At 37.1% G+C, this 22,952-nt stretch overlaps 2 protein-coding genes across 2 annotated transcripts; both read right to left on the minus strand.

Moving 5' to 3' along the window:
* Positions 1-56: 56 nt before the first annotated feature.
* On the minus strand, positions 57-6,845 carry yars1 (tyrosyl-tRNA synthetase 1). Its single transcript, XM_084423618.1, has 14 exons — positions 6,766-6,845; positions 6,404-6,474; positions 5,544-5,690; positions 5,281-5,456; positions 2,885-3,014; positions 2,566-2,646; positions 2,077-2,169; positions 1,807-1,942; positions 1,641-1,726; positions 1,409-1,544; positions 1,145-1,245; positions 877-1,070; positions 627-768; positions 57-530 (listed from the first exon to the last, which is right to left on the minus strand). The coding sequence occupies exons 2-14, from the start codon at positions 6,458-6,460 to the stop codon at positions 420-422; spliced, it is 1,590 nt and encodes a 529-aa protein (XP_084279744.1). The 5' UTR covers positions 6,461-6,474; positions 6,766-6,845; the 3' UTR covers positions 57-419.
* A 1,011-nt stretch (positions 6,846-7,856) lies between these two features.
* mfsd2ab (MFSD2 lysolipid transporter A, lysophospholipid b) lies at positions 7,857-22,468 on the minus strand. The gene is made up of 14 exons (XM_084423619.1): positions 22,157-22,468; positions 19,819-19,944; positions 18,252-18,376; positions 14,365-14,488; positions 14,188-14,266; positions 13,938-14,107; positions 13,736-13,826; positions 12,256-12,374; positions 11,993-12,076; positions 10,631-10,714; positions 10,436-10,548; positions 10,198-10,341; positions 9,710-9,886; positions 7,857-9,510 (listed from the first exon to the last, which is right to left on the minus strand). The coding sequence occupies exons 1-14, from the start codon at positions 22,241-22,243 to the stop codon at positions 9,459-9,461; spliced, it is 1,575 nt and encodes a 524-aa protein (XP_084279745.1). The 5' UTR covers positions 22,244-22,468; the 3' UTR covers positions 7,857-9,458.
* Positions 22,469-22,952: the final 484 nt, after the last annotated feature.

A 22,952-nucleotide genomic window follows, 5' to 3' on the forward strand; every position in this document is an offset into this window, starting at 1 on the left:
ATGGTCAGACTGGAGACTGGCACCACAGGAAGACCTGAGTTTGAGGACAACAGATGAACTCCTGGAAGATTCTTAATTTGTCATTATAACAAATGAGCATGAGATTATTTACTGCAGTACATAATGCATAAAACATCTTGGACGGCAATACATGCAATGTAAAGCACAGACGATACCATATGTATTCTGCTCCAGTGATTGTGTTCTATTATATCATTTACAGGTTGACATGGCAAAATGAAACATGGCTAAATGAAACAGGAAAAATTCAATAAGCCATTTGTTTTTCCATCGGAGTCAGAGAGCAGTTTTTGATGGCTATGATGAGTAATACCTGACACTGTGTAACTGTCATGGGAATATTGGGTTGTCATCGAAACTCAAGCTTTGAAGATTTTAAGAAAAATGGTGAAGACTGTCTAGCTAATATTTCCACCTTTCAGTGTTTTACAGGTGATCTGTCCTAGTTTGGTCATCAGATTTTGCTCTTTCCATTGTGCAACATTCTCGCCTGAGATCTTCAGATCCACCTGAAGAGATCAGACAAATAAATATACAACCAAGAATAAGAGTGAACAGTGATACCATAATGAGTGTTTAAGTACAAAAATATAAAACTCACATACCTGTAACTTCTCAAACACCTTTTTCTTTGGTTTCAATTCATCATCTGGTTTACCTGATTCATAACCTTCAACAAAAACACGTTCTCCTGGTGCTGATCCTTCTGGTGGATCCAAAGGCTCCACTTTCCTGGGCTCTCCCTCACTGAAGGCCATCACATTCAGAAAGATCAAGACAAGATGACTTTTACTATCAGAAAATTTTCATTGATTGAATAAAATAGTTCAATTAGGGTGTATCAGCCCTACTAACATTGAAGCACAGAGTAGCATGGCTTGGGATTCAATCCCTCTCATCTTCTGAGGCTTTAGGTTGCATAGCAACACCACAAGACGATCCTGAAGCTGCTCCTGGGAGATGTAGGCCACCAGTCCACTCACTACAGTCCGTGGCTGTTCCTCCCCCACATCGATCTTCTCTAAATATAGCGACTCTGCATCTGGATGCTAACAGGTAAAGAAAAAAGGGTTATTCAAACATGCTCTTATTGGGAAAATAAATTATTGCTGGCCGTCTCTACCTTTTCTACACTGATGACTTTGCCTACTCTGATGTCCAATCTGGATGGGATGACCTCCTCCTCATCTGTGGTTTGTTTAGGGTTGCCCTTCGCTCCTCCTTCTGTGAAGCAATGAGAATCAAACAGTGTGTAAATGTGCACATTTTTACCTTTTCCTAAAACTCGAAGCTTGAAGAAGCTCCAATTTGTTTTTTGTATTGTTAAATGGGATCATAATGGTCGATGATTGTGTCCTAAATGTTTTTAGACTGTATTTTCACTCACTGTTTTTAGAGGGCACTGGGTAAGCAGATGTTGTCAGTTTCTTCAACTCTGGGGTTTCAAACTTCTTCCTGATGGGGTCCAACAGCTTGTTAAGAGCCAACTCTACTGAAGCCTTCAGGTCACCAGGATGGATTTGCTGCAGGTAGAAGCAGTGCAGGGGTCAACATATGATGAATTTATGTAAATGTGTTATTTGTACATTAAATAGTAAAGGTAAGGACTGTTCAGATACCTCTGCAGCAAAGTCCTTCTCCACTTCCTCATAGTCAGTGTAGACTTTGTCGCCTCCCCACTTTGGATCTCTTTTAATCACAAACTCTGACAAAAAGAACACGTCATTAAGCGCTTAACCAGATGTTTACATTTTCTAAAGATTTTTTTTGTGTGCCTGAGCTCACCTGAATACAGCGGGAAAAGCACATGCTTGACGAAGGACAGAATCCCATTATTCTCAACATTTCCAGGCTCACAGAATGCTTTCTTTAGCTTCTTCTTCACCTCTTGGCTCTTATCCAACAGGTCAATCTTGGATTCCTGATATCAGACAATGAAAGTTTGAGAATGTTGAATCAACATGACATACAACAGCATAAGCCACTATCCCGTCCCGTCGAATCAATAGGATTCTTTGATTATATGAATCTTCAAAGTTGTAGATGGAAGCGTACCTCCTCAGAGGAGCTCATCTTGCCCCCGGTCAGTCCAGGAACCATTGGGTTCATCATGTGGATACGTTTGGTGTACCCAAGTGAGGGCAGGTACTGCAAAAGAAGAAGCAAAAAAACAAACAACGAAAATATACCCATCAATTACGCCGTATGCCCACACACATATTTATGGGGATCAGTACAGAGTCATCAAAACAGTGCAATAGCATGGTAGAAAGCCTGATTCAGCCTGTTATTCTGTCCACCCCTTGCCTGTCCCATCCAGCTCGCATATATACTATGCAAAAGTCTAGGCATATTAGATACTTCAGAAAAACATTTGTTTTAAGACCGTTATTTATGTTTTGCGCCAGTGAAAATATCAAATTCTAAATATTGTACTATTACGGTGAGATTTTCTATTTCCTACTGGCACACTAAAGTAAAATACAGTGTATAGGAAGTAGTGCAAATTAAGTAAAAAATTATAATAAAATAAATAAAATGTACCTTCTCTGCTAATGTGAAGATCTTCCTCTGATCCACACCCCCGAACTGAGCATCTACTTTTAAAAACTCCTCATCCAGTGCCTGATGGAAATAAAAAACAATATCAAGTGTCTGGAATATGCCGCAAATCAGAATAATGAACAGAACACCAAAAGGTCATCCACTATTTACAAAATGTAGGTTTAAATAGGAGGATAAAGTACTGAATACATTCATGTGACCAAAAACGCAGTAAAAATATTGTGAAGGATTATTACAAAAAAAAAAAAAAAAAAAAAAATTCATTTGAAAAAAGGTTAGCAAAAGACAATCTGCATACCTGTAGTCCAGGATACAGCAGACCACTCAGAAGAGGATGGTCAACCTGTTTGACCACCTCAGCCCCTGCTTTCTTTGCATCATGTTCAGTGACCACGGATGACAGTCGGTAAACATCCAGAGTGTACTCTCTATTATAGACGATACAAAGACGTTGCAATTTGCATTTACTTTCTTTATATTCATTCATAATGTATGAATATGGGTGTGACGGTACATGCATTCGTCCCGAACCGTCACAGTACGGACATCGGTATTCGGTGCATACAGTCAGACGACGAATACAGTCAGTCACACTACAATCCAGAAGGGGGCGTACGCGGTAATGCAACACTGTTTGCTAACCACCAGCAGGAAAAAGAGCAGAAGAAGAAGAAGAGACGATCTATGCACCAACCCCAGAGCCGTTAAAGGGGTCATATAATGGCATTTTTGTACAAGCTAATATGATTCTTTAGGGTCTAAATTAAAAGTTTGTAATATGCTTTAATTAAAAATTCTCATTAGTATTGTAAGAAAACACTCATTTTACCTGGTCAAAAACAGCTCTGTTTTCAGCACGCCGTTTCAGTGCATGTGTCTTTAAATACTCTGTTCTGTGCGTACACCGTTTGTAACACAACACAATAACCATAACGCGTTGTTCATTATAAACGTGGGATTATGAATTATATTGAAAACGTTGTACATAGAAAACATGCCGTAATGTACCTGAGTGTAAAAATAGCCGCATTCATCGTGAAGCGTGCAAGCGATTTGCAAAGATTAATATAAATATTAATATAAAGGTTAACAAAACGTTACACTCACTTCTTCTTCTGGAGGTGCAGCAGGAACACGAATAGTTGGTACCGATCCTTTTTTCAGGAGCAGCTTCTTAGCAAAACCAGCTTTATACTGACCCTCGTTTATAAAGCAGTCTTTGAAATGATTCGCGCAAACGTGAAAGCATGACGTTGATCGTGGGGAATATTCCCTTCGAAAACAAAACTCAGCCACTGCGTCTTCAGCGGTTCGGATTTAGGAAAATCAAAATGACTGCTGTGTTCCTTATTACACCCAAGAACAGAACACCACAATCGCTTAGAAGCCATTCTGCTCATACAGTGCTCCAGCGTATCAACAATGACGCGCGGACTATGATGACAGACAGCTCGCTCACGAGCGAGGGCGGGACTGTGTTGAAACGCTGCTGTCAATCAACAACCGTGTGACGTCACTAGGTCGAACGGCTTGATTTGAGAGATTGGAAAACATAAGGAGATTAAAAAAAAAACACTGGATGGATTTTTAGCATTTTATGATGGTTGTGTACAGGCACTGCCAACACACATTTCAGTACAATCAACTTGTAAAAGTGCATGTACCATTATATGACCCCTTTAAATATTCAACGGCTCTGACCAACCCAAAACAAGAGTTCAGAGTGCACGCAAGAGCTTGTTAGTAGCTCATACGTTGAGTTTCAATTCATCTTTGTGATGTGCTCCACTAACTTCACGGAAAGGAAACCGGGACAGCAAAAAAGCAGCGTCCTGTTAGTTTTCTTTATTTTACAAAAGTACAATGTTTTTTTTTTGTGCGAGTGTACACTAAGAAAAAAAAACGTTACAGTTTCAAATGACGTCTTACTCTTATCTTATTTCTGTATGACGATTACTTTAAGTTGTTTCCGCTGTTATAATGAGACAAAAATCACGCAGTGGAAGTCTCACCACTACAGTCCAGTGTCCTGGAAATGGGAAGCCTCAGGTGCCACCGCATGTTAATGAACTCTCACGCGCAAAGAAAACGAATCTCTGCACAAGATTTATTTGTCATAATTCTATTTTTTAACACAAGAGATGGTTTTCAGTTTTGTAGCTCAATGTGACCAAATACCTTTTGCTTTTTATCAGCCCCAAAAAAAAAGGACCTATGCGAGAGTGCATTGTGTTTACTGCTTAGTGCTAAATATTTACATTTATAATATACAAAAATAACTGATAAGAATGTGAATGTGTACCTTGAAATGCAATGTAAGTCACTTTGGATAAAAGCGTCTGCCAAATGCATAAATGTAAATGTAAGACACTAAAGGCGGCTGTACTGAACCATCTACCTCAGGGGGAACTAAATGCCGCTAACTGTAATTTCCACTACTTTCTGTTCAAAATAAATGAAAGAAACCTAGTATTGGGGATTTGTTGCTCTTTCCTGTTGTACCGAACTCGTATCGAACCGTGACCCCAAAATCGAGGTACTTACTGAACCGTGAATTCTGTGTACCGTTACACCCCTAGTAAAAACAATTTCCCAGTACAATGCTTGGAATATCTATAAACACCATGTTCTTGGTCAATTATCATCCAATGTAGTTCTTTGAAATACAGTATTTAAACAAAGAGGAGTGTATACCTGCTGAGCTGAAAGTCTGTGCCTTTGACAAATTTGAGTTTGTCAAGGGGAACTCCAATGCTCTCCAACATAGCCTTAATGATCTGCTCATAGTACTTCACCCTGAGCTCCAGCAGCTCCCAGGGAGCCTTCATGTTGTCTAGGTAGGCATGGAGATCAGCAAAGAGGATGGTCACCTATAGAACAAAAACACAAATAGGTATACACACCAGAGGTAAGTGCTTATATGCTGACAACAGTAATTCAGAACGCCAAAGTCAAACCTCGCAGCCCGCCTTCAGGAAGTCAGCGATCTTTGACATGGGGACAAAGTAAGCCACATGGGGTTTGCCTGTGGTCGCTGTCCCCCAGTAAACCTTCAATTCCCTCTCCTTCAGGATCTCCTTCAACCTCTCCTCACCAAGAACCTCCTTTGAAAACAACATTGGCAGAAACAGTAAGTATGGGATGGATGGATGGATGATACGTTATCCGGATTTTTTTTTTTTTTTATTACTTTTTATTTTTTGTATTTATTTATTTGTTCTTTCATTTATTTTTTATATTTCTTTATTCCCTTGTGTATTTTTTCCATTTTCATTTATTAATACTGTACATTCATTTCCCCTCCCTAAAATGTGAGAATAAATAAATATAACAGTAAATAAACTCATAAATAAAAAAATATAAAACAAAATAAAAAATTTTTTTTATATAAATATCAGTTAAAGAGTATAAAAATAAATTTAAAAGTACATGCAGAAAATAATAACTGAAAGCAAAAAGTAATATAAAAATAAATTGAATTAAATGAAACAAAACTATTAAATTATTGAATTAAATTTAAAAAAAAAAGTATTCCTTGATTTATTTTCCTATTACATTACTAATTATTATTATTATATATATTTTTTTTACATATATATTTATTTATTGGTTTTACTTTTTGTCTGCCAGTTTGGGACTCCATGTACCATTACATGTACCATTACAGATGGTACATGTAAAAATGAAACCAGAAACCTTTCAAATAAAACTCTTCAAAACAATAACCGAAATAACAAAACAAAAACAGCTCCTTTGACATGTTTTGAGGATTTAAGAATCTCAAAGCAAACAGAAGATTCCAGATACTGTTTTTCACCTGAAGGTTCCTGGTTATGAGCTGGAACTTCTCATCAGGGCTCAGCTGCTCTCCCATGATGTCTGCTGCTTCTGTGCAGATTAAGTAACAGACAGGTCAATAACGAAGATAAATTCTACTTGTGATTCTGGTGGATTCTGGAGTTATTTTAAAGGATCAGTTATTTAGACCTGGCATTAACAAAAAGAAAAGTGACATGCGCTATGAATGAATAGCTGAGGATGAGCTGTCTAATATCCATTTCAAGGAGTGATAGAAGCACTTCAAAGCAGGCAATAAATCGGCATAAAATGTAATAATTATCTTGTAATGTCAGTAAATAATAGATTACAAAAAATCGCATATAAAATAAAAAAGCTCACCGGTGGTTGCTGAGAATCGTGTGTGCCGGTGACAGGCTTTTCCGGTTGCGACAAGAGTTCATCACGTATTTCATAATAAAAGCCCCATCAGACATGTCAGTGAATAAAGGTTAGCATCATCAGTCATTTAAATACAAATATTTTGATATATATCTGTGGAATATATTGTATATGTCTAACTAAATATGTATTATTAAGCTTTTTTTCTTTTTCCGAAATATTTTTTTGTAATGTGGTAGTGTTGCATCAGCTCTGAACAATCAATTGCCAAGCTATTCATCAACAGGAAGAGTACTCGACTGAAGAGCAACGAGCTGCGATCCATTGCAATAGCTGTCTGTCTCCATCAGGAGGCGCTCCTACCCTGAGCAGCATTTAGCGTTCAACTTTTTTTGTCCTTTCCTTTTTTAATTAAAATATTTGTAGGATTAGGCTACTGACCTTTACTTCGCAAAGTATCAGATACCACAGTCATTGATCTCTTTCAGAACCAAAATTGACAATTTATGACGGAATAATGACACTGATGTGTATCTGTATTAGAGCCTACAAATGGTAATCTAATTGTGCGATTTGGAGGTTGACGATTTCACGGTTTTGTACGATTTGTCAAATAAATAAATGAGTAAAATTGTCATTGTCACAGAATAAAATGACAAAAACATGCCACATAATGTGCAACTTCTTTCTCTCTATGTTTTCATACTTTATTATGAAAAGAGATTAAACTACCATGGTGTTATTATAGTAAAAGTGTAGTAACCGTGTTTTTTGGCGGATTGATTAACATTTGTAGAACCAGTTTTATTACAAATATGGGTTAAATTATGGTTAGTAAAGCAAATAGTTAATTTGGTTACCGTGGTTAAACTACAATATTAACCATGGTTTGTTGGTCTAATTTGTAGTAAAAACCAAGGTTAATTTTCGTAAGAGTAATAACCCTGAAGAAAAAAGGAAATGATGATCCTTGAATATTAATTGTGGTAGCCTAGTGTTTATTAACAGACATTTTTGTAACATTTCTTTTAAATAACTGCACACGTACATTTATAGCAATTCCATCCATCCCCAAAAAAAGGAAATCTATGTACAAACATCGCACATTTATTATATACAATAACTGTCATTTTAGATACCAGAATATGGAAATATCAGCATATCACATAACTGGTGTTAATGAAAACCAGAAAGAAATGGCCACAGATGCATCAATACAATACTCTGACAGGTGTAAGACAACAGTGTTAACATCCAAAAATGCACTGATGATATTTCAATGCGCCTCATCATATGTACATATGTATAACATACGCCACTTGACAAATTTTATTTACAAGTAATTCCATTTTCCCCAAATAGAAAATGAAAAATACACATTTTCAGCTGATCTATGTACATATATACACATATATACACATACATCACATGGTAGTAAAACACTTGGCATTCAAATCTTTGACACCGAAGTTACAGGCAAAGAACTGACATTTATTATTACCATACAATAATAAAAGCAGTTTTGATAACTACTATGCAGAAAAACAAAAGGACACCGACTAAACGAACAGATCAGGCAGAAATCAGATTAACCAAACAGCAGTGTCACCTATAAAACACATTGATTGGCTTTTCCATAGTAATTAATGGCATATTAGACATAATTCAGCAGTGACAACTATTCTAATTGCCCTTATTTTACTGACTGAGACCCTTAAATAGGATAAATTAAGGAAGAGGGGAGAAACATACGTAATCAAATCAACATATGACTTAAAACAAAAGTAATAAATACTTAAATAATCTTGTTCACCTCAGACGAAGCATTTGAACCCCACTCACTCTGATGGCATCCTGCTAGTTAATTGCCTCAGTTGTCAGCTGAACTTTTCATTCACACTTTTAGCTGATCCATCCAGAACTTAATCGAATAAGATCTTCTTACGTTTATCCCTCAGCGCATCCCTCTAAAAGAGCTCTGTATGCCCCACAAGAGCAGAAACAGATAAAAAGGAACATAGTAGAAGGTGTGCGCAAAGAAAAGTAATACAGAAATAAACAATAACCCTTTGTGCGCAATTCTAAAGTTTGATGTAATCAAACCCCACTTAGGTCTCATGGTTTCAAGTTTGTAAATTCAGTTAGATGCACAAAAGTATTTATAAATATTAAATTACATACAAATATTACTCACGTAGTGTACAGTTTCACAGATATTCTTTACAAAAATGAACCTTTCAATTATGATTGAAATGCATTTTTGGTTTTAGCACCTTAAAAACCTTTCTAAATGTTTCAAGTTTCTTCTTACGGTAAACGTGTCCCACCTCAGATCTTTCTTTTTTTTTGTGCAGTATAGATGTGTGCTTGTCAAAAGCTGGCTGTTTGCTTTGAGATCAATTGCCAGAGAGCAGCACAAATACACACAGAAGCCCGCCCTTCGGATTAATGCAAGTCAACATTTGAAACATTTCTAGCGTCCATTAGCACTTGCGACTGGAAATGGCAAGGCACTTTGAACTTGAGCTGGCAAAGGCTACGTTTCAAGTTGATCGGCTGTTGCGTAGGGGTGATATGAGTGGAAGTTCTCAGCCGTAAGGCAGCCTGGTTGGTTCAAAGCATCTGCTCGGTTTGTTTTGGCTCTGTTAGTCCGACGCAAATGGCACAATGACCTGTCAAGGGTTCTGGTGCTATTAAACCACATTGAGCTCAGTGGAGTCTGCTTCTGAGTCAATCTCATTTTCTCTGAAAAAGAGTCACACAGGATAAAGTTAGGCAAAATCAATGGGTCACAGCTAAAATATTGTAAAAAATAAGCACAAGAATACCATTTAATCAGCTTTAGAGTTTTAAAAGTACCATGTAAATGTAAATATTTCAACAATGTTGAGCTGGCTTAGCTTGTTTAAGCAAGGCATGTGATAGATTCAATAGGTGGTTTTACCTTTGTTCATTAAGAAGTTTGCGGTTGCCTTGCCTCTTTTCCTCATTGATGGGATAGGAGATGAATATCAGCAGCCCGATAATGATAAAGACTATCGGAGCGGCAGACACCAGGATCTTCAAGGTTATATCGACCTCGGCGGGTTGCGTGCAACCTCTCGTCACGTAGCCGGCAAAACTGTTTCAAAGAGCAAGAAACGAGAGATTAGCATGCTATTAATGTTCATTCAGATAAATCCAACCTCATGACTGAGCACTGGATCTCACATGAAACACTGTCCTACATGGTCACGGCCTCCAGAGCCAAAAGAACCATAAGAGAGAGGCACTAATCGCATTATATCTGAAGGTCAGGAGGCCAGACTTATTCTCATACAGTAAAAGTAAATTAAAAAAACCAGGCTTATTCGATCATGCAGACTCTAATCCAAATTTAACAGCCCTGATAGCTTCAAAAAGGATTTTGTGTACGTCTTTGTGGAAACTTACTCAAGACTAAGAGTGGAGACCCCCAGTGAGACTCCAGATGCAAACTTGGTAAAGAACACATAGAAGGAGTAGAAGATGGCTTCATGGCCCTGAGATTCAGGATTTTGGACTTTAAAATCATCCACGACGTCGGGAAGCATTGACCTGAGCACATAGGAAAACATGCATGAATACTGTGCATCAAATTTGGAAGCGTACGCATATTTTTTGCGTATTTTTTAAATCATCAGGTACTCACCAGGGCAGAAGGAAAGCCGCTGCTACACTGACTCCAGCCGCAAAAGACACAACGTATGTCACATAAAGACTGCTTGGCACCAAGACTACAGAGACCAGGAAAGGCACCACAGACTGTAAAGAGAATATAAACAGTCAGTAACGGGAATCAAAAAGTTTTCGTTTGATGAGTTAAGGTTTGCGTGCCAATACTTACTGTAGTCCCAATATACACGGCAGTCTTCTTGCCAAATTTCGTGAGGAACCATTGCCAAAATGGGATAGCAAGTGTGGCGGAGAGCTAAAATAGAGGAAATCAAAATAGAATTGTCTCAATGAGTGTGCTGGATAAAAAAAGCAGGGAAAATCTTTTGAAACTTTAGTTTAAAACACGCGTCAAGTTCAAGTTTTTTCTGCATGTTGGTCAAACCACATGTTGATTTGGTGGACAAACATCTTATGTACATTTACTAAATTAGTATAAAAATGTAAATAAAATTTAGATCAGACGATGCCTAATAAAATAAAAAAATGTAAATGCTAAATATCAGTCCATCGGTCTTATGCTCACCCACTATTTATAATATTTTTACAAATCTGCTTCAGTTTTATTTTTCTAAGTAATAATACTAAAAAAAAAATAATTGTCAAACTGTTAAACAGAATTTCATTCTTCCCAATTTACATTTACATTCATGAATTTGGTAGACACTTATCCAAAGTGACCAACTTTGCATTAAAATTCTTTCAATTAATTCCCTGGGAATCGAACCCATGACCTTGGCATGCTCTACTGTTTGAGCTACAGGAAGGCCATTGAAGTAATTAACCAAAAATGTATATTAACTTACATAAGTTGTAAAATCTATTTACAAGTACAGCTAGCATTGCACACTGCATTGCCAGACAGATAATGCGCATAAACAAAGCTTTAGCTAAGATTTTATATCTGGAAAAAGTAGATATCTGTGTTCATACAGGTTCCCATCAACAAGAATGCTTCCTCATGACACACAAGACAACTCTGTTGTTAGACTAGTTTTAGGTGAAGGACAATGCCTGAAAACGTACTATTCATGCATTCTCAGTCATAGTTCAGGTCAGAGTCCCCGAGAGAGGATTATTGTAGTCAGGGGGGAATAAAAAAAGTCAGCAGACTGAGTTTGACATGACTACGATAATTCTCTCTTATTGAACATGAGTGTTTAAAACCCAGATTCATTTAAGATTTCAAGGACAAAAGTCATGACAAAGACATTCTTGTTCTAGATAACTAGATGAACACCTTTTGCTTCCTCAAACAATAATCTTGTTTCTATCCAATACTCTCGACAGTGAAAAAAATCAAGTAATTTCATGGGTAAAACAGCAAGCTGTAAGTTGGTTAAGAGGCAATACTGGAAATACTAATCTATTCCAAAAAACAGCCCAAATGGATTTTGTATAACGCAAATAGCAAACTGCATTATATAATGGACCCATTTTAAGTTATTTCCTGTTGTACACTTGTCAGTCAAAATGCATTCAAAAAGCACATTCAAAACACATTTGAAAAGACTGAGCCCTTTATAATGCTTACCATAATGACGAGCAGGATGTTTTGGAAGTCGTTCCTAAAGCCCAGGGTGTAGCTACAGAATAGTGCAAAGTTTCCCTCTAGAAACTGCAAGAAATATGTATAGAGACAATAAGCTGCATAGTAAGACACATTAAACTGCACAGTAAGACACATTAGCAAAACCGAACAAATAAAGAGTTTGCCAAAGCTAACAGTGCTCATCTATAACCGTCACTGTGTAAACGACCACGGCTCAACCGGAAATCATTTGCACAAGGACTCACCATAAAGGCCAGAGAGGTGAAGAGGAAGCCCATGACCAGCTTGGCATATGGGCCGTGACCCATAACCATACGAATGCCCTGGAAAAATGACATGGGCTCAGTTCTAACCCTGCAGGTCTCTGTTAAAAAGAAGAGAGAGGCAATGTGAGATGATGGAAAGTGGCACCAAATCAAACAAATGGCAATTAATGGTGCAACAACAAATGCAATAAACACCAAAGCACTGGGGAAACTAGAGTTAACAATCGTAAACTAACTTTTCCCCCAAACAATTTTCAGATTTTAGCCTAATAAAAAGCAAAAACAAAGGGTATTGGTGCGCACAATGTGGTTGTCGGTAAGCTGCCAAAATAAGCCGCCCAGGAAAAGAATGTTGTTTAATTGCTTGACCTATGTTCCATGATCATGACGCCCAAGTCAGGACTGAGCTTGTCTTTTCCCACAACATCTCACGTAAGCCTGCTTGTTAAGGCACAATATTTTGGTTCAAAATAAACTACTCTGGAGAACACCAAGAATGACCTTCTTTTAACATGCGCCACATTTAGACACCTCTCTGTGCTGTGAAAGCTAATCACCCTGCTAAGCTTATTCACTGGCATTTCCCTGGGACCAGCTGAGCTCTGCTTGTGGGACAACTACTGACTCAAAGTAACCCGATCAGTGTAGAAAAGAACTTCTGCAATTAACCGCATGAGACTGCTTGATGAGCAGTTTACACACATGTTGGGTCAGTTTGGGTCAAAGATATTGAAGTGATAAAATCCCAATAGGCTTTAGTTACATCAAAGCCATAATGTCGGCTGATTTGATGTTTGGTCGATTTCCTGCATTTAAACTTTGCATACATTTTTAAATGTGGTTGTCAACTATTTTGCAAGCATATTAAAAAGACCTCATAGCTAACAGGCATGGACTAAAGGCTTAAAAGTAAGCCTTACATTTTGATTTCACGTGGTCTTTAAAGACGAATCTACACTATCATTCAAAATCTATCATTCAGTTTGGGGTAAGCATGTAAAAGATAAAAAGTTAAGACTTTTAAACTGTTAAAAATATTTTCTTTTGAACTTTCTATTCATAAACAATTCTGAAAAGGGTAATGTAGCATGGTTTCCACAAAAATATTGAGCAGTACAACTGGTTTTCAACATAACTTAATTTGATTTGTTTATCTAGCAGCAAATCAGCATAGAATGATCATGTGACACTGAAGACCGGAGTAATGATGCTGAAAATTCAGCTTTGCCATTACAGGAATAAATTCATTTTAAAATATATTCAATAGAAAACCATTCTTTTAAATTAAAACAGTAATATTGTGTCATTACAATGTATTTTGCAAATAAATGCAGCCTTGTCATAAGAGACTTTCAAACACATTTTTAAAAATCTCACTGACTGTGTAAGTTTAATTGCATCGAAAGTAGGGAAAAAAATTGTGCAATTGTGGCATATTTGCAATAGTAACAGCACTTACCTTTTTGTTCTTTCACACCAAGGAACAAGACCACGGCGCAGACAACATAAATGATGCAGATGACACCAGACGCGATCATGTAAGCATTTCTCTGTGGGAACCATAAGAGACCAGGCATTTAATACCAATGTAACAAGAATTTAATAGTCAACCTCAAAAAAAAAAAAAAAAAAAGAAAGAAAGAAAGAAAGAAATTCCTTACCAGATTATCAAGTGAAACATGAGGCTCAGTGATGTTGACATCAGGATACATCTGTAGATCTGTGGAGTTCAGGACCTCTCTAGAGCTGATACAGGGAGCGTTAGCCATTCCCACAATCTGACCTTGAACAGCAGTACCAATGAGCGTGCCCAAAACCTCAACAGTCATTCCTGAGATAACGGATAAGCGGTTAAAGTCGTGCAAATGGGAACCGGAGGATATAGCTAGCTGTAGATGCTTTAAAACTCACGGTAGGCTGTGGCCGAATCCCTCTCTTTCTGTTCAGTGCTGATAAACATGGTAAGAGCAGAGTATGGTACATGGAAGCACTGTTTTTTTGGGAAACAGAAGATGCCAAAGGGTCAAAGGAAATTTAGGCAAAACCACACAGGCTACAACTTATGGTCGGTATCAAATGGTTACTCACTGTCTGTAATGTTTGGAAGAGGCAGTAGAAGATCAGGTACCAGACAATCTTGCCTTGGTCAACGGGCGGCACGTACCAAATGAGGAAATAGCACAGCACAGCAAATGGGGTAGACAGAATGATCCTGTATGGAAAAGATATATGACATTAGTAAAGGTACAAAAGGTAACTTATTTAAAATAAAATAAAAATGAAATAGAACTACAGGGTTGTTATTCTGGTTCCACAAGAACAGATTAAGGACACTAAGTGATGCGTTACATCACTTGTCAAGCAAATGACACCAAACGTGCAATTTCAGTTCTCTCTTTTCTATGTATAAAAGCTACGATTTTGTCACCACCTGCCAAACACATCATTAAGAGATGAAAATTGATTCCATAACGTCCTGTCTTTGTTCATCGCACAGGATACTTTGGTGGAAATACAGTGTTGGTTCTTATCTGTCAATTCTGTTCAAGGAAATAGCTTTAAGCATCATAGGTGTGACACTTTGTGCCAGACTTTGCTTTCCTGGAAGTGTGATTCAACATCCCGAGTAGTAAAGCCCCCCCCCCCAAATTGTTTATGGAAAAAGCCGAACCTCACTTGGGTTTTTTTATTGAGTAGGACTTCCCAGATTCGGAGCCCACAGAATATTCCACTGAATTACGCAGAATGTGAATGTTTGTATTCAATAGGTAGGTACACTCCCCCCCCCCTCCACCCCCTTGGTGTTTGTTTATTAAATATTTAGGCTAATTCCATAATGCTTTCAGTCACTAATAGACTGCAGTACTCAAGTGTAGTACTACTCATGCTTAAAGCCATTCTGCAGATTTTTACCCTGCGTTCAGCACCAGAAAATGTTTGCAGATTCTGCATCAAACCTGTTTGGGTTACGTTTCTTTGATACTTGAGTCATGTTACTTTATTTAATGCACAAATGTGTTCAGAATGATGATTTACCACAAATATGTTTTAGTAGCTCAAATGTTTCCAATGATACTTTTGTCATCATGCATGTGCAGGAGTTTTAGCCTCACTTAAAAACAAAATATTGTTTAATGATAAACTAATTATTATAAACAGTGAACCCTGCCAACATTTAGATTAGACAGACTTTAGGGCACACTTACATAAAATTAAACAGTAAAAAATATGCGTATTTGGAGATATATATATCTCATTGATTGGGTTGATTATCTGAATGTGCTCCACAGGTGTTTAATTAGCTTTAATTATCTGAACGTGCTCCTCCCGAACTTTGTTAATAAAACATCATTAAATATGTCTATACAAGCCTAATAGGCCAAAAGGGTAGGACTGAGTTTGTTGGATGGAAGGTTACAAGAGGGCATTTACCATAATATCTTGGGAACTATAAACAAAACTCAAAACCTTTGCCATCAGAAATGACTGACAGCCATTTTCACTTATATCAACTATATTTTATCCTACTGTAATACTACAGTACAATAATATTATTTAATCTATTAAAACATTTGTTATGTATATTGATATACTGCATATATTTTTTATTTCTCAAGAGTTTCTTGTATAAATCTGTATTTTTCATTAAAATATTTAATCAGAACGCAAGAAAAAGACCAAATGCTCAAGTGCAAACATGTAGCAAAAAGGTGCAGCTAGTTAGTTCTAAAAGTTCAAAACAGCAACGAATCACACTGTACCAGGAAGGCTTGCACTTGAACTAAAATAACCCCGCAGTGCTCGGTATGCCGCCTTTAGACTTTGAGGCAGCGCTGGTCCGCCTTCCTTCATTCTGATTGGACGACAGAGGTGGTGTGTTGTGGGTTGGACCACTCAAGAGTTGCCACGGTTTGAACATACCTCCCCGCCCCCAAGGCATGCAGCTGGAAAAGGGAAGTATTCAGTCGGAGCACGCAACACAAAACAAATGTCTCTTTAATCATGCCATGCTGAATCACACTTGATATGTCTTGTGGATTGAATTGAATCGCTTACAGACAGAAAATGTCCCATGGATTAAGGAAGATAAGATGTTTTTAGGTTCTTGTTCTCTGATAATCATTTGCATTTTATCAGAGACTTTAATGTCTTCAAATATTGACATTTTCTTAACAGTTACTCAGTATTTCAGATCATGTCATTTAATTTACCGTTGAAAATGTTACTAACCCTTGTAATGAATTCCCTTTCAGGATTATGATAGCTTAACTCACATGTTTGTGACTATTAATAATAATGCATGTGATGAAGCATTGAGGAAATTCAATTATACAGGCTTGAGGCTTTCCCCTCATGAGAGAGGGGGGACTTTTTCTCCCCTATGTACCGATAACTATCCCAAACAAACCTGTTTCATTCACTCCCAAGTGGCATCACAGCACAGATCTGTGCGTCACTAGGGATCTTCTAATGATACCACCCTGAGAGGATACAACCATCTTGCTCAGATTCAATGTCACTGAACTGAGCTCATTAGGGCAGAACTTTCTCACCAGCTTACTACCAGATTCCTTCACATGCCCCGTGTCCAGTTAGAATGGAGACGCACATTCCTCAGCCCAACCCCCCCAATTCCCAGCACTTCCTCCACAAGTGGTTTTTCAATTATTCAAATAGTGAGTGACCTCCTACTTCTGAGAATATGGCGAACGTAACACTTCAACTGACCATCATATGAAAAAAATTAAAAATAAGACTGAGAAAGTGAAATGCTGTGGAGTGTTTTTAATGTTAGACTTATTTCCATTTGTTCGAGGTTGGGAATGCCTTGGGAAGAGGGAAAATGGTGTTTGAGAGCTTTAAATTGATATTTTGCTTCATTGGTTGCTGCAAACCCATTTTCCTCTCTGTGTAAACCCAACAAGACTTTCACAAAACCCAAAAACCTTCAATGTGTAGAGAACCACTCAAGCTTTCTCTAAAGCAGATACCTCCATCAGCATCAATGTCATTACAGATAATGCTAATGTGGTCGGAAGGTAAAGCATCATTTCCTTGGGTTTTTTTTTTTTCTTTTTTTTTTTGTGAGAGAGCAAGAATCTATGTCCTAAATCTTCAGAAAAATGTTGATAGCGATCTCATGATGTAAAACTTGGTATGAGGTTTGCTATTTTTCAACATTCAGGGCATGTCTAAATACTGCGATTTTGTTTTTGCTAGAAGTAATATTAAACTTTAAGAAAATGAACAGAAATGTACACACTTTAAAACTACACTAAAATGGGTAACAGGGTTGAGTTAAATTTGAGCCCAAATTATGCTGTCACACAGTAGGTAGTTTGAGAACAAATGTTGGTTTCTTAAGCACATTTGCCTCCATATATAATAAAATGCTGTAACACTAGTTAAGAAAGAAGAGCATTTACATAATTTCTTGTTGTTGAATGGCAAGTGTTTCTAGTCAGGACAATGATAAAGTGGTTTAGTCATGCATGTGGTGTACAATCAAATCAGATTGGCTGGCTGAACATGCAAAATGGCCAAAGGCAAAGCTACTGTGATGTATCCATCATGCCCCTAAACCCCCCATGAGAGCTCAAGGAGTCCTCTCACTTAGAAACATCACCAGACACACTTGGCTCTCTCACTTTAAGACTACAAATCCTGATATTTCACAATGACTGAAAAATGGGTCAGAAGACAAAGCAAGTGACAGAGCAGAGAGATTCATTCGGGACGTATTTTACGGAAATGACCCTAACGGGACAAAGGAGGCCACCGAGTTTGTGGAGGGTAGAATTGTGAAACATTTTTTTTCTAAGAAGGGCCAGAAAGTTACTACAGGCAACATGCTCCTTTAACAAGACAAATCTGAGTATTTTTCAATGCGTCACATCAAGGTATGAATTCACACAGACCTGGACAGTAAAGCATTGGAGAAATCCAATTAAACTGAGCTGGAAAAAAAGACATACCAGGGCATCATTCGTCCAAATCTGGTCCAGGGACTCCGGCTGACCAGAAAACCCACAGTAGGGTCTGTGATAGCATCCCATGCTCGACCCACAAACAAGATGATGGAGGCATAAAATGGGTCCAACTATCGAGAAAAGAGAAAGACATGTCATCACCTTACCTAAAACACACATCACTAGTTGAGATTTTCCCACAAACGTATTTAGGACTAAATGATATCTCAAATAACAGGTGAAATATCAACATGAAAGATTATAAGAAATTCAAAAAAATTAACTAAAAGAACATGTGAAAAACCTTTTTTTTTTAAATACTAAAAAGCTCTGTTAAAGATTAAAGATAATATTACATATTAACAGTTTATTTGAAAAATAAAAATCTGTTTTGGTGATATATATGCACTACTATCAGTTGAAGATGTGACTTCTCACAATAAATCAACATGCTCTTTAGAAGGCTATGTGAACTACAACAACTTCTTACAGAGTTCAGGAGGAGCACATTGGGCACATGACAAGCAAATAGTGTTACTCAATTGCAACAACTTTACTTCCAGTACAACACACTTCTAAAACTGCTGGAGGAATCTGAAATGTTGCACAGACTAACTGCTTCACGCTGACATTGTGCATTGTAGAAATAACTGTTAATTATGGGATTAAACACATTAACAGAACTCACACTGGGAACCTGTCTACTGTAACCCGTAGTTACATGATATACACTGAAGGCTATTAGAACAATCCTATTCAGACACTTTAATCTGGCCAATCAGCCTGCCAAGACTACAGTAGCCTCCAAAAGTTAATGGCATGAAAGACCTTTGAAATACCATTAATTTTCCAGTACAATTCCTCCTTTGTGACTGTACTTGTATCGGACTGTGCGAGCAGGGGTAGAAATGAAACCCACTGACCACTGAGGATCACAATCTGATTCTACATTCTACAAGTCAACCTGATCTTCTGGCCATTTCCAAAATACGATCTGGTTATAAAAAAATGAAACTAAAAATAAAAAGAGCAGTGTCATTCATCTTCAGAAGATGTTGATCGTCAGTTTAAGGAGGTCAACTAAATATTATATTACCCGTTTTGTTTTCTATTTGTTTTTTTGATAAATGTAGGGAACAGAACAATATTTATAACATTTAAATAAAATGTTCCTTTATTTATTGATTTCATTTTTATTATTTACTTGTCTTCCAGCTAAATAGTGTGCTTAAAACTAGTAAATAATTTAATATACCAGTATATTTTAATTTTAAGTATTTTTTTATTTTTATTTTATTAAAAAAATTAACAGAAAAATTATATCATATGATTTTGATTGATTTTAATTGTTGTATAAAGTTGAGAATCATCAAGTCCTCTGGGGTGGGGATGTGGGATGGGCCAAAATCATTTAAGGTAACATTTGATGTGATGAAAACTAGTTATATTCAAAGCTAGATTCATTTTATATTAGATAATAGTTTGTCAAACGTAAAATAATGGTTTTAAGAAAAAGAAAGTAATGGGACACAAAAGTATACCACAAAGTGCAATCACACAGAGCTCTACTCACCAAAGCAACGTCCAGCAGGTAGATCTGAAGGAAGAAGCCGATTGCACATCCAGTTATCTGATATGGTGCTCCTCCAATGGCATAACACAACTTGTTGCACACCGACAACCGGCCCTTTGATTCATGCTATTTTTAAAAAAGAAGAAGAAACAAGATGAAAAACATCCAAATAATTCAAAATATAGGGATTATGAATTCATGAAGTTCATACTGAGTTCACTGTCTCTCAATTGGGATTTAAACTGACCTAATTGTGGTGTAAATAGGCTCACTATGGCCAGACACGCTTGTAATTTGGCTTAAGTTGTAGAATGGCTAGGGTTTCCACTCTGAGACAAGTGCCGGTTTCAATTATGCTAATACTATGCATTTCTGCTTGACTTGCTGTTTGGTCCTAATCCAAACATAACCTCGTTCGCCATACAGCCATGTAGCTTCTAATATTTGGGTCAAGATATGAGCCTTCAAGCAAGAAATACCACTGAACACAATCAGATGAGATAGGAGGCGTTCTGTGATTAACATCAGCACATCAACTCACGGCAGATCAACCATTTTAAGAGACTCAGAGACAGTCGTTTAGTTTAAGTGTGAGCCCATTTATCAAGAAATGTGAGGATGTGATTTACAGTCAGATACATGTCTGTCACATGTATCCTCCAAAAATAAACCATTAAAGTTGCAATGTGCTGATCATAAGTCATATCTTTGGCTTTATTGCACAAGCCACAAGGTGTTCCCATAAAGCCTTTAACTCATGTTAAAGTACACTAGGACAATCTTAACACTCCACCGTAAATGAAGACACTGTATTACAGTCTTGTGGTTGGAAGGCCCAACTGACTGACAGTGCAACAGAGCTAACATAGTAGAAACAGAGAACAATTACTTGTTTTCACCATTTGTTACTTCACTGAGCACTATTAATAGAGGACTTGTTGGCTTGTTATGTGACTGGGGCTTTCATTAATTCTGGACTGGATGTTGCTTAGTTTGTGATGCCAAGACACAGTTTTGGGGTAAATAAACTTGCTAAAAAATGGTCAAGGAGGTATAGAAACAGACTCAATGGTCTTGTAATGACACTAAACAGAGAAATTTTGCAGAAAAACTTCCTCAAGACACCAATCATTTCTGTGATGCCATCCTCTCTTTCATCTTTGCAATGATCAGGATAAGCTATTAAGACATCAGCCACTCTCAATTTACATCATGGCGTTTTAACCATTTACACAAAATGGGACAGAGAGATCATATAAGAGCTGCTTTTGGAATGCAGCAACTATATGACTAATTTAGCTTATCTACATCAGCAATAAAAGCAAACCACGTTTTACAGCAATAAAGTCATATGACATACAATCTAATAAATCAAATGACTATGATTATTCATGCTGATGATGTGGCATGTGTAATCTTGACTTGGATCCATATGGGGTCAATTCATTAAGGCTTTGTGTGACACACCCAAATATTTACATCTTGTTGATTGGTAGACTAATTGCTATATTACATTTTTAAGTAAGGAATAATTGACGACAAACCATTGAATTATTGAAAACCAATGCAAACCCCAAAGTAGTAATGTGGGCATGAAGCCAGGTGTAAGTGTACATTAATTTTCAATCATTCAAAAAGCATCGAAAGCTTAAGATGATTCTATACACTTTTTAGACAGGAAACAGAGTTTTCCCAAATTTGTATTTATATTATTGGGAGTCTTTTGCACTTTGCACAAGTGGTATGGAGCTGCGTAGCCGTGCACAGAAAAATAAGCCAATCAGAATCAACCGATCAAAATAATTTAATTGGAATATTTCCCCCTCTCTTAATTAGTTTAATTTCACTATATTTTACAATTATTTGATTGATATATTGGGTTTAGGGGAAATGAACACACAAACAACTTAAAAAATATATATATATAATAATAATACAAAATACGTTTTCCCTAATTTTATTTAAAATAGTTCCGTTCAATTCAGTAGCTAACGTTAACTGAAGCACATTTTAAGCTAACGTTATTCTCACAGACATTCAAACAGCGACTGCCATTCAAACTCTGACACCGGTCTACGATGTTATAAAATTACAACTCTGATGGCATAAACAACAAACAGCCAGATAATTAATATGGAAGCGGTCTAAAATCGTTGATTATAATGCCAACGTTATAATTTCAACGGTTCGCGAGCGCTCAATTTATCCTGACAAAATGACACGTATATCAGCACGAGCCGCTCCTACGTGGCTGTTCAACCGGGAAATCATGGGAAATATGTGGGCTGCTAATAAACTTATAACTGAATGAAGACGTGATTTATTTTCTGTTTCTTACCTTTGCTGCCAGTTTGATTTCATCTGGGCTGGGTTTTTCCAGGAGACTTGCATTGGAGAACTGCTCTGCGCCCTCTCCTCTTGCCATTTCGTTCTTGAAAATGTACGTTTAAAATCTCCTGCGAGAACCCTGTTACTGAATGATATTGACAAAAGAAGAAATCGAAAATATACCGGCTTTAAAAAAATAACATAAATCCTGTTCGCGTAAGCCGTTTTCTTCGGGATCAACCTGTTTCTACCGATCCTTGTACCAGCCGGGTGTAGTAGTAATTTAGTCGATACTCCTCCCCCCTTCAAACAGTCATTCATCTACCACAAACCCCTCCTTCTTCCTCCTCGGATGATTTCTCACCCTATGCTAGGGAACAGGAACGTGACGTCAACATGCTGACGCATGACCACATGTTCAAATTGTAAAGAAAAGACTTTTGAAACATGCATGGTACATACTAGTACTGTTGTATCATTATGTATGAGGCAACAGTTTGGTACATGATATTTGTACACTTTTTTGACATAAGGAACACTTAAGTCATCAAAGGTTGTGCTTGGTTTCCATTCAGAAATGCATTCAGAGAAATGCCTGTCAATAGGGTCACACTCTGAAAAATAAAGGTTCCAAAATCATATTTTTTCTTCTTTTTTTTTTTTTTGCAGCGATGCCATAGAAGAACCATTGTAGGTTGTGTGAACCTTTCAGTCAACAGTTCTTAAAATAACTTCTTTTTTTTTTCTTAGTGTGAAGAATAATTTAAAGAAACTTATTTCTATATAGTAGCCTACCAATATAGTAC

The sequence above is a fragment of the Rutilus rutilus genome (assembly GCF_951802725.1).
Source record: "Rutilus rutilus genome assembly, chromosome: 11".
In the NCBI taxonomy this organism is placed as follows: domain Eukaryota; kingdom Metazoa; phylum Chordata; class Actinopteri; order Cypriniformes; family Leuciscidae; genus Rutilus; species Rutilus rutilus.

What these genes read in the sequence shown, in the direction of transcription:
- yars1 (XM_084423618.1), bottom strand. Translation starts at nt 6,460, where the DNA reads ATGGGAGAGCAGCTGAGCCCTGATGAGAAGTTCCAGCTCATAACCAGG. An exon ending in TGCTGTATCCTGGACTACAG is followed by an intron (nt 2,647 to 2,884) that starts GTATGCAGATTG and finishes TATTTCCATCAG; the next exon opens with GCACTGGATGAGGAGTTTTT. An exon ending in AGGTGTTTGAGAAGTTACAG is followed by an intron (nt 531 to 626) that starts GTATGTGAGTTT and finishes TGATCTCTTCAG; the next exon opens with GTGGATCTGAAGATCTCAGG.
- mfsd2ab (XM_084423619.1), bottom strand. Translation starts at nt 22,243, where the DNA reads ATGGCAAGAGGAGAGGGCGCAGAGCAGTTCTCCAATGCAAGTCTCCTG. An exon ending in ACCTGCTGGACGTTGCTTTG is followed by an intron (nt 18,377 to 19,818) that starts GTGAGTAGAGCT and finishes TTTTCTCGATAG; the next exon opens with TTGGACCCATTTTATGCCTC. An exon ending in TCACCTCTCTGGCCTTTATG is followed by an intron (nt 12,077 to 12,255) that starts GTGAGTCCTTGT and finishes TATTTCTTGCAG; the next exon opens with TTTCTAGAGGGAAACTTTGC.